This window comes from Saccoglossus kowalevskii, chromosome 10 (genome assembly GCF_978046115.1).
Source record: "Saccoglossus kowalevskii chromosome 10, keSacKowa6.1, whole genome shotgun sequence".
NCBI lineage: Eukaryota > Metazoa > Hemichordata > Enteropneusta > Harrimaniidae > Saccoglossus > Saccoglossus kowalevskii.
The window spans coordinates 29,778,888-29,791,867 of NC_140650.1; the positions used below are offsets into that span (position 1 = coordinate 29,778,888).

At 34.6% G+C, this 12,980-nt stretch overlaps 1 protein-coding gene across 1 annotated transcript in view; it reads left to right on the forward strand.

Annotated features, from left to right (window-relative positions):
* The window catches only part of LOC100374499 (fibrocystin-L-like), a 94,257-nt gene that overhangs the window by 21,347 nt on the left and 59,930 nt on the right, over positions 1–12,980 (forward strand). Inside the window, exons 24-28 of the mRNA XM_085504477.1 lie at positions 354–549; positions 4,616–4,857; positions 5,183–5,368; positions 11,154–11,330; positions 11,530–12,960. Of these exons, the coding sequence (XP_085360603.1) occupies positions 354–549; positions 4,616–4,857; positions 5,183–5,368; positions 11,154–11,330; positions 11,530–12,960 (2,232 nt within the window). The remainder of the gene's footprint in view (positions 1–353; positions 550–4,615; positions 4,858–5,182; positions 5,369–11,153; positions 11,331–11,529; positions 12,961–12,980) is intronic.

Genomic DNA, 12,980 nt, shown 5'->3' on the forward strand with positions numbered 1-12,980 from the left:
AGTTATGTTTAGACCCTATTTTTAATAGTTTTGACAAAAGAAGATAATTTTTCAGTCTTTAAAAAGCTATCTTTTGCTGTATTCAATCAAATACTGTAGCATAATGTTTGACCAACTATTATCAGAATCATCCCTAGTTCAAATCTTGCCTTTGATTGTCTGCAAAAAATGAGCACCCAAATGAGTGACTACTGTGTAGGTGGAAGCGAGGTGAGGGAGGGAAAGGGATGTGAGGGGAGAAGACATAGAAAAGATGAAAAGAAATACAAGGTATAGTCGGAGATGAATATAGCAATGTGGAGGGTAATGAAGAGGAGGAGGAGGGTTAACATTTACGATACTGTATTTCTAAGGTGGTGCAACATTGGTTGTGAGTGGTACAGGATTTGGTACAGATGAGGCAAGTAGTGATGCTCTGAAGATTGGTGATGTTCCATGTCAGCTAATATCCTATTCTGATAACACAATAGAGTGCATATTACCAGCCCAATCACCTGGTGTATATGATGTCAGACTTTATGTTGATAATGTAGGATATGCAGATTCTAGGTAGGTTAACTGTAAAAATCATGGTTAATGTCATTACCACAAAAAACTACCAAACAAACTGTAATTCCATTTGCGGAAAAAAGTTTGTTATTGCTATAGGCCCTCCCTTGTACTGTGACATAATTTGTTTACATTTTTGCCAACCAGCTTGCGAATGTCTGATGAAAAATATCAGTTACTAATCTAGCTATCTTTTATATCTTCTAAACAACATTGCCCAGAAGTTGTTTTATTAACAGGAACACATATGTGTATATTTAATAGCAGCAGCGAATGGCAGTATTATTTTATCTTTGGGTGCAAACACTTCAGTGGTTCTCACCAATTGGTTACAACATATGTGTGTAAAGTGTGTAAACAAATGCAAGGTTGTGTTTTTTTGACTCCCATGTGCGAAGCACAAAATGGGAGTCTTTGCAGTTAGTGTGTCTGTATGTGTGTGTGTGTGTGTGTGTGTGTGTGTGTGTGTGTGTGTGTATGTGTGTATGTGTGTCCGACTGTTCCACTGCTATCTCAAGAACCATACATCGGTATTTGATGAAACTTGGTGCATAGATGCTCTGGGCCAATGCGCAGATTTGATTAGGTTTTGGTAAAAATCCATGCTCGTTAATTACCTAATTTGCATGATAATTAGCTAATTTTTAGCTGTTCTATGACTGTTCCACTGATATCTAAAGAACCACTCATTGGATTTTGATGAAACTAGGTACATAGATGCTCTGAACATATGCGCAGATTTGATTAGTTTTTGGTAAAAATCCGTGCATATTAATTACCTAATTTGCATGATAATTAGCCATTATTGTTCTCAATGTACATGCCTCCATTGGGCGAGTTATTGCGACGTCACGGCGTAAAATATCATTTTTACGCCGATGACACACAGATTTATTTATCGGTTTCTGAAGATGATCAAATTCACGCCCGGGTGATATACTTCAGACATGTATTCAAGATGTTAGCGATTGGATGTCTTGTAATTTCCTACTTTTGAATGTGTCGAAAACTGAATTTGTGTGCATGTCGTCTCGGAGATTCTCACAAGACTCGTGTCCTTTGTCTAGTATCGCAATTGGTGAAGAATTGGTTAGTGCTTCGTCAAGTGCTAGAAACTTAGGTGTCTTGTTTGATTCGCAGCTATCTATGGAAACACACATTTCTACTATTTGTAGATCTGGATATTCCCATCTAAGAAATATTAATCGTATTCGTAAATCATTATCCCAATCTGATACTGAAAAGTTGGTACATGCTTTCATATCTTCTCGCTTAGACAGCTGTAATTCATTATTGTCTGGTCTCCTTGTAACTAAGATAAAAGCTCTTATTCGTGTACAAAATGCAGCAGCCTGTCACTCGTGCTCGAAAATATGACCACATTACAGACATTTTTATTAAACTTCATAATTGGTTACCAGTTGTACAAAGAATCAATTTCAAATTACTTTTACTAGTGTATAAATCTTTGTATGGTTTTGCCCCAAACTATCTATGTGAATTAATCGAATTTTATGTATCGAGTCGTAGTTTAAGATCTGAATCGAAGTTTCTTATTAAAACTCGTCAGATGTGTAGTAAAAAGTCCAAGGTGTTATATGTACAAAGACCGAGCTTTTGAAAATTTAGGTCCTAAACTTTTTAATGAATTACCTGTCTGTTCGTTCTAGTCCTTCAGTAGACATTTTTAAATCCAGACTGAAAACGCACTTATTTAAATGTGCTTCTAATTTTTGACTGATTGTTTATTGTATCAGCACCTTTGGTCTTCATATGTTGGAATTGTTGCGCTTAATTAAATAAAGTTATTATTATTATTATTATTTTTTAGTGGTTCCATGACTGTTCCACTGATATCTAAACAACCACTCATTGGATTTTGATGAAACTTGGTACATAGATGCTCTGAACTAATGCTAGGTTTTGATTAGTTTTTGGTAATAATCCGTGGATACTAATTACCTAATTTGCATAATGATTAGTCAATTTTCGGTTTTTCCACTGATATCTCAAGTACTAATCATCACATTTCAATGAAACTTGGTACATAGATGTCATATGACACTGCACAGACCTGATAGTTTTTATGGTAATATCAGTACATATAATTTACCTAATTTGCATAATTAATTAATTTTCAGCTTTCACACTGATATCTAAAGTACTAATTTCCATTTTAATGAAACTTAGTACAAAGATGCTCTAGGACAATGTACAAACCTAATTAGTTTGGGGCAAAACTCTGTTCATATTATTTCCCTAATTAGCATAATAATTCATAATTTTTTGGTTCTAATCACATTTCAATTAAACTTGGTACATAGAGTTTTTGACTCCCGTGTGCGAAGCACAAAAGGGAGTCTTTGCAGTTACCCTGTCTGTATGTCTGTATGTATGTATGTATGTCACTTTTTTTGTTCCACCGTTATCTCATGAACCACTAATCAAATTTTGGTGAAACTTGGTACGTAGATGCTCTGGGATAATGCGCAGAGTTGGTTAGGTTTTGGTAAAAATCTATGAATATTTATTACCTAATTTACATGATAATTAGCTGATTTTTAGCTGTTCCAAGACTGTTCCACTGATATCTGAAGAACCACTCATTGGATTTTGATGAAATTTGGCACATGGATGCTCTGAACTAGTGCACAGATTTGATTAGTTTTGGGTAAAAATCTATGAATATTAATTACCTAATTTGCATGATAATTAACTGTTTTTAAGCTGTTCTATGACTGTTCCACTGATTTTTGAAGAACCACTCATTGGATTTCAATGAAACTTGGCACATGGATGCTCTGAACTAATGCGCAGATTTGATTAGTCTTGAGTAAAAATCTGTAAATATTATTAATTACCTAATTTACATAATGATAATGATTAATCAATTTTCGGCTTTTCCACTGATATCTCAAGTACTAATCATAACATTTCAATAAAACTTGGTACATAGGTGTCATATGACACTGCACATACCTGATAGTTTTTAGGGTAATATCAGTACATATTAATTACCTAATTTGCATAATTAATTAATTTTCAGCTTTTGATATTTCGAGTAGTAATGATCACGTTTCAATGAAACTTGGTACATAGTTACTTGAGGACTGTGCAGAGACCTAATTAGTTTTTGGGTAAATATTTGTGCATATTAATCACCTTATTAGCATAATTAGTTAATTTTCAGCTTTTCACCTGATATCTCAAGTACTAATCATCACATTTCAATGAGACTTGCGACATAGATATTCTAGGACTATGCAGAGACCTGATTAATTTTGGGATAAATAATTGTGCCTATTAATTACCTAATTTGCATAATTAGTTAATTTTTTGCTGTTCTATGATGTCTAAAAACCACTCATTGGATTTCAATGAAACTTTTAAAGAGTACCCATCACCATCACATTTCAATGAACCTAAGACTATGCACCATATTAGTTTTTGGTAAATATTTATGCTTCTTAATCACCTAATTAACATAATTAATTAATACTGATATCTCAAGTATTGATCATCACATTTGAATAAAACTTGGTACATAAATGCTCTAGGACAATAGACAGTCTGATTAATTTTTGGTTAAAATCTGTTCATATTAATTCTCTAATTAGCATAATAATTAATATTTTTTTGGTTCTAATCACATTTCAATGAAATTTGGTACATTGTGCAGACCTTATTAGTTTTACACTTGAATCTGTTCATATTAGTTACCTTATTTGCATTAGTTTTCAGCTATTCCATCAATATCTCAAGTATAAGTAATTTTGAATTAATTTTTAATGTGTCTCCAAAACTCTCAGCACACGGGAGTTCTTTCTAAGCTTTCCTTGATTGTTACATTGCGCAGACCTCATTAGTTTTAAAATCAAATCTGTTCATGTTAATTTTCTGATTTGCATAATTAGTTTTCAGCTACATTGTAAGTAATTTCAAATTATATTTAATGTGTCTCCAATACTCTCAGCACATGGGAGTTCTTTCTAAGCTTTCTTTGATTTTTGTCTGTTCTGAGTTCATTTATTCATTGTTTGTCTTATTCTTTTATTTTTGTACACAGTTCTGGAACAGCTATTACCTATCAGTTGAGTGTGACTGCAATCAATCCAGGTTATGGATCCATCAAGGGAGGCACTCTGGTAACAATATCCGGGGAGGGATTCAGTAATGTCAATTCTGAAAATGTAGTATTATTTGGTAACATTGAATGTCTGGTTATAAGCAGTAATTCTAATGAGATACAATGCATTGCTGGAGACAGTGGCACCACACATAATGTTGATAATTCAGGACTTCATGCAGGTAAGAATGTATTGCAATATTATCATCATCATTTTTTATCTGTCCCCATGTCAAGAGTGCTGTGTGAAATGTATTTAAAACAGAAAACATGTGAATCAGTGCACATTGTCGGATTGTAGAAAGGTGAATGATATCCCCAGCATTTACATGTAGGTACAAACTCTCATCTTGGGCAGGTTACTGTAAACCATTAAAATCTTGTTACTAGCCATTGATTTTCCTTCCAGTCCGAAAACACTCAACATTTTCGTTTTATAGTACACAAACTACTGTATCAGGAATCAGTGGCTGCAACCATACAATATTTTGTCATCATCTTCAACAGATTATGGTTTAGGTTATAAATGGAGTCCACAGAGCATAACAATAGAAGCTGGTGACACCGTACTGTGGGAATGGGGCTTACCAGGATACATCCAGGGTATCACTTATGGTGTTCAGCAGACTCGGGATGCTAAATCTGTTGTGTATGATGGATCAGGATTCAAAACACAAAGCAGATCACCAACAGGTATAACACTAACCTCTGATATTTAAAATATTTCCGAACACTGTTTCTAACCAGTTTTGATATCAAAGTCCATGTATGCACAATTTTTAATTCAGATAATGTCACTCCACTGGGTTTGTCAAAAATATTGTTAGGAATATAAATATACCATAAAATTTGACAAAAATATTGTTAGCGTTATAAATATACCACAAAATTTGACAAAAATATTGTTAGCAATAGAAATATACCCCAAAATTGACAAAAATGTTATTAGTGATATAAATATACCATAAAATTTGACAAAAATATTGTTAGCGATAGAAATATACCACAAAATTGACAAAAATGTGTTATTAGTGATATAAATATACCATAAAATTTTGACAAAAATATTGTTAGTGTTATAATATACCACAAAATTTGACAAAAATATTGTTAGCGATATAAATATACCACAAAATTGACTAAAATGTTGTTAGCGATATAAATATACCCCAAAATTGACAAAAATGTTGTTAGCAATATAAATATATCACAAAATTTGACAAAAATATTGTTAGCGATATAAATATACCACAAAATTGACAAAAATGTTATTAGTGATATAAATATACCATAAAATTTGACAAAAATATTGTTAGCGTTATAAATATACCACAAAATTTGACAAAAATATTGTTAGCGATATAAATATACCACAAAATTGACAAAAATGTTATTAGTGATATAAATATACCACAAAATTTGACAAAAATATTGTTAGCAATATAAATATACCACAAAATTGACAAAAATAATGTTATTAGTGATATAAATATACCACAAAATCTGACAAAAATATTGTTAGCATTATAAATATACCACAAAATTTGACAAAAATATTGTTAGCGATAGAAATATACCACAAGATTTGACCAAAATAATGTTAATTATATTATACCAGTATATTGATGGTGTTAATCCATTGATTTGATTGGTCCAAACACAAAATTTGCATATGCAATCCATGGTATATTGGCTGATAATGCACGGCTAAACCAAGTGGCCCTGGAACATGAATTGACTACAGGTTTAATACGAAAATGCATAAAACCGGTATTATTTGATTTTTAGGTAAATATAGTGGTTTTAGAAGAATATTGAAAAAAAAAACTGAATTAAAAACATCTGAAAAGTTATATAACTATAATATTGCTTTTTGACTCCCATGTGCGAAGCACAAAATGGGAGTCTTTGCAGTTAGTGTGTGTGTATGTGTGTATGTGTGTGTGTATGTGTGTCCGACTGTTCCACTGCTATCTCAAGAACCATACATCGGTTTTTGATGAAACTTGGTGCATAGATGCTCTGGGCCAATGCGCAGATTTGATTAGGTTTTGGTAAAAATCCATGCTCGTTAATTACCTAATTTGCATGATAATTAGCTAATTTTTAGCTGTTCTATGACTGTTCCACTGATATCTAAAGAACCACTCATTGGATTCTGATGAAACTTGGTACATAGATGCTCTGAACATATGCGCAGATTTGATTAATTTTTGGTAAAAATCCGTGCATATTAATTACCTAATTTGCATGATAATTAGCTATTTTTTAGTGGTTCCATGACTGTTCCACTGATATCTAAACAACCACTCATTGGATTTTGATGAAACTTGGTACATAGATGCTCTGAACTAATGCTAGGTTTTGATTAGTTTTTGGTAATAATCCGTGGATACTAATTACCTAATTTGCATAATGATTAGTCAATTTTCGGTTTTTCCACTGATATCTCAAGTACTAATCATCACATTTTAATGAAACTTGGTACATAGATGTCATACGACACTGCACAGACCTGATAGTTTTTATGGTAATATCAGTACATATTAATTACCTAATTTGCATAATTAATTAATTTTCAGCATTTGATATAAGTATTTAGCATTACATTTCAATGAAACTTGGTACTTACATACTCAAGGACTATGCAGAGATTGATTGTTTTCGATAAATATTTGTGCATATTAATCACCTAATTTGCATAATTAGTTAATTTTCAGCTTTTCCATGGGTATCTCAAGTACTAATCATCGCATTTCAATGAAACTTGGTACATAGATCCTTTAGGACTATGCAGAGACCTGATTAGTTTTAGGGTAAATAATTGTGCATATTAATTACCTAATTTGCATAATTAATTTTCAGCTTTTCTACTGATATCTAAAGTACTAATCATCACATTTCAATGAATCTAGAATTATGCAGACCCAATTAGTTTCCGGTAAATATTTGTGCATATTGATCACCTAATTTGCATAATTAACCAACTTTCACACTGATATCTCAGGTACTATACATCACATATCAATGAATGTACATGGATGCTGTAGGACAATAGACAGACCTGAATAATTGTGGGTTACAATCTGTACATATTAATTACCTAATTTGCATAATTAACCAATTTTAAGCTTTCACACTGATATCTAAAGTACCGTAAAAACTCCAAAATTTCGACCGGTTTTAAACAATTGGTGTTAGAAATGTGACGTGTTTTTAGAGTCAAAATTAAGGTGCATTTTCGGACGGTCGAATTTTTCAGAATAGAAATCAGCAAATGAAAAAATGGGGATGATAGACAGTGTGCTTCATTAGTTTTTAAAAAATGCAATGTCCGTCAATTGACGTAAACTTCCTCATGTTTCACGGTAAAAGCAAAGGTCGTGGCCGAGTTGTAACTCAAAATCTAAACAAAGTCATCAATCAGTGAGTATTATGACAAGCAAAACAAAACATCAAGGCGGAGAAGAGGTCAGCACAAAACTAATAGGTCAAAAGACAAAGCTGTCTCGCACTACCTAGGAAAACTTGCGAATGTTTGAAGTACAGGTACCCATTGGACAAAAGATACATGGAAGTTTAGCAAACTATCTCCCCGACCCAGTGCAATGTATCCGGTTAGAATCAAAGCTCACGTGTCCCTTATTTGAACACCGTACCGGTGATTTGAGGGACCAAATTCTGCCGTAAATTCGCCCTTGGATTAAAAAATATAATGGGATTTAAGAAAATAAAATGGGACTTTTAAGGTGTATTTTGGCGTCATTTTTCGGACATTTCAATCAATCCTGCCGGCTAAAATAGAGTCTAAGTTTTACCGTAGTCATTGACGTCTGTCTATTCAAGAGTACACGTGTATGATTTTTATCGTGACTAGCGTGAGCGGGTAAGCTTCCTTTCGAGAATGAGCTGTTATCACTGTGAACAATGTTAAATTATTCTTCAGATGACCAGTTTATTTTTTAAAAAAACTAATTTTTTTATTTAAAAAAAATCATGCCGTTTTCGCATCAAAATCCAAGCCAAAATATCGTACTACAACATCAATCTCTTCCGCATTGCGTTCAATAACATTAACATATTTAAATAAGCTATGGTAATTTGAACACGTTGGCATCATCCAGCTTTTTGATTGGTTAATTAGCGATTTGACCTATTTGACCTAAGAGAACATGGCGGATATCCTACAGCATCAAACGTTTATACGAGACCGGAATCATTCGCTTACGATGAAACTAAGTTGACTTTTATTTGTATTTCATAACCATTCAACAAATTTATTTTGTGTACATTATTATAATCACTACTGAGTACAGTAATAATCAACAATTCAGAAACGCAGCATGCCGAGATTTTTGTGTTCGTTTTTATTTGAAACTTCGTTTATTTAGAATATATTTTCGTTACCAATAAAATAAAAATCTCTCAGTCAATCAGAAACTCGGATTCATGCCTTCGAGGAAGGTCCCGTTTGAACGCTCACATCAGGTTTTTTTTTTCGGTTGGGGGAAAACTAAAACTGGTCGCAATTTTCGAATAAGAATGAGTCGGCAATTTTTAGTGGAGTCGAAAATTTGGAGGTAAATAAAACACCGAAACCCGGCAAACAAATAGGCGATCGAATTTTTAGAGGGGTCGAAATTTTGGAGTTTTCACGGTACTAATTATTCCATTTCAATGATACTTAGTACAAAGATGCTCTAGGACAATGTACAAACCTAATTAGTTTGGGGTAAAAATCTGTTCATATTAATTCCCTAATAAGCATAATAATTCATAATTTTTTGGTTCTAATCACATTTCAATTAAACTTGGAGACATAGATTTTCTGTTACATTGCGCAGACCTCATTAGTTTTACACTCAAATCTGGTCATATTAATTTTCTGATTTGCATAATTAGTTTTCAGCTAAGTAATTTCGAATTATATTTAATGTGTCTCCAATACTCTCAGCACATGGGAGTTCTTTCTAAGCTTTCTTTGATTGTTAATGGTGGGATCCAAGTTGTGAGCGTCGGTCGTTGGGTGATTGTCGTTCGCCACACAAACCTAAACCTCCGTCCCTTAACACCGTGAGGTGCCGACACGAACGCCAGAACGCTATGTTCTCAGTGCTGTTACTTTGAGATGGATTGCGAACTTCCAACAAAGAAAACATGATCTTTAAGTACAAGATATAATTGAGGGATTTAATGACATAAAAATGCAAAAAAACTATGAGTCACAGGCAAAAATGTATGCCAGTTTGCCACTAATAACAACCGGTGTCCGGTAGCGGCAGCTGACAAAATTGCAGTGCACCCGGGTAATTGTCATCTGTTTCAAAAAACACGGGACAACGCAGGATTCGACGACGATATATGGTATTGCAATTCTTCACTATGGGTGAATAAATTACAGGAGATGATGAAAGTAATTTCGAAAGCTACAGATTTGTGCCGAGTCTACACCAACCACTGTATTAGAGCGACGGCATGCAAAGTCTTTCGGCCTTAGTTGAGACAAGGCATATCATGTACGTGTCACAAAAACGATGTGAAAATCCGATCTTACACCATCAAACTTACCCCAGAACAACGACAAAACTTGTCAGTCATACTGTCACAAAACTTTGGTTATACCAGAGGTATCCAGGTCAGATGTTTGAACTGAGGTCACTGTGCTGGTCGCTGTACATGATACACCGCGTCCCGCCGCGTACCGCTGAACATCAAATATACACAGTTACAAGTAGTATGATGAGTCACAAAACCGGTTTATTTCACAACTGTACTTTCAATGGGCAAATTACAGTCCAAATTGTACAAAAAACGGAATGAAAACGTGGAAAATCCGTTGTTTAAATGATCCAAACTGTACACGACCCTGTATTTCAAATCGCGTTGTGCGTCAGTAAAAGGTCAGAAAGGTCATCCTTTGTTATGCTAATTTGTGTGTTTACGCTGCTCTATTCAACGTGGATGTTTTTTTTCATGTGGAATAAAAATTAGTTTGTATTCAATTTGAACTGTGTTGCGCATGTAATTTTTGTATGCATTCAGCGTACAACTACATACTATTCTTATAAATATTCATGTTCAAGGGCCATAATCATGATCTTTTAGTAGATGAAAGTAAACTCTTTTTTTACAAGTTTTATCGAATTGTCAATATACTGGTATAATATAATAGCAATAACCCCCGCCGAAGTTGGGTATACCACTTGATATTGCACAATTCACTCCATATATGCACTCGTCTGCGGCTCGTGCATATATGTCGTGAATTGTGCAATATCTCTGGGTATACCCGCCTTCGGCGGGGGTTATTGCTTAATTATATAATATTCAATTGCATTGCATTGATCTTCACTAAGTGTCTGTTGATACAATCGCCATACTGCCTTCATACAACCACATATTATTCAAATTGTGTAGTGTTGTTAGCGGTCACAGTGATGCTGGATACAACTTATATGGACTTTTACTTTCATTACAGGTTCATTTTCCCATACATTCACTGTACCTGGGACATACTACTATTCCAGTGGTCCAGTTGACAGTGACGGGGAACTTTTCATGAAAGGAGTTGTTATTGTCTCTGATCCAGTAGCTACTGCTAAACCGCTAAGTCTAACTGTCAGTGGATTTGAAGCTTTGCACGAGACCAACTCTGGTATGTAAATTGAAAACAAATCATGTATGACAAATGGTCGAATTTGTTAGTGAGGACTGACTTGTTTGTACAAAAAGCCATAACATCGCAATATATAGTTCTTATAGATTTATGTATTCATAGTAGGTTGTGTCAACAATAATTGCAGGAACTTGGTAGAAATATTTATCTTTGCATTTAATAAATAATTTATTTTTAGGTGTGTCAGTCACTTCATCATCATCTTGTCTGGCTGCTGATCCGTCCTGTGCTACTTCCCAGCCAGTTGGTGTTGACAGCAACATATTCTACTTTGTATATACTGGATGCTATACTCCAATCATTGACTCTGTGAATCCTACTAGTGGTACCAGTGGTACACAAATAACCATTACTGGAGAAGGATTTGCAACCATGCAATGTGCTAACCAAGTCACTATAGCTGGTCATCCATGTAACGTACAGTCCTGTACTGAGACCATAATTGTATGTGATATAGATACTGAAGATGCATTAACTGTTGGAGTTAAACATCCCATCTCTGTACAAGTGGAGAACCATGGTTTTGCTTTGAACCGTGGATCAGCCACATTTGAACTGATTCCACACATTGATAGTGTTACTCCAGATAGTGGATCCATAGCTGGGGGTGCCAGAGTTACTATCCAGGGTAGTGGGTTCTCCAGTGATGCAGCAGTTGTAGGAATACCATGTGAAGTTGAGTCTGTCGCATACAATGAAATCGTTTGCATCACTTCACCAAATTTAGGAGGAGTGTTTGACGTTTCCATAATGATTGGCTTGACTACAAGTGAATGTCTTGGCTTGTGTTTGTATGAATTTTCAAATGCCATGACTCCTGTTGTGAGTATCATAAGCCCAACTGACATCTTCGGAGCAAGTACAAGCTTGACAATCACAGGTACAGGATTTGGTAATGGAGTTGTGACTGTGACAGTTGGTGAGCATGATTGTTCAGTGCAGTCACTAACAGACATTGAAATATCCTGTGATATTGGTTATGTTCCAGTTGGTGAGCATCAAGTTGAAGTCAACAGAGCTGATCAAGGTAGTTCTGTATTAGAAGTAGGGACTGAAACAATAACAAGCATTCCAGTCATTGATTCCATTTCACCATCATCAGGAAGTATTAATGGAGGATCACTAGTCACTGTAACCGGAAGTGGATTCCATGTAGATGACACTTTGGTTGATATCGATGGAACAGAATGCAGTATCCAGTCAATAATCATTTCAGAAATTGTGTGTATCACTTCAGCCCATGCTGATGGTAGTGTTGATCTCACAGTCACATCTGGTGGAGTTGAATACTCACCTGAAGTGTACACTTTCTCTGCTGCCCATACCCCTGAAGTAACAGGACTGTCTCCATCTAATGGTGGTAGTGGGACAACTATTACAATCACTGGTACTGGATTCAGCTCCACATCATCTGATGTTTCAGTAACATTTGATGATGTTACATGTACTGTGATCTCATCATCTTCAACTCAGATTACATGTGATACTGGTGTGCACTCGGCGGGAACATTTGAAGTGAAGGTATCAGTTGCTGGAAAAGGTCATGCCACATCTAATTCTCACACATTTGAGTACAACTTGATGATTGCATCTACTTCTCCTGCTACCTGTAAGTAAATCTTTGCAACT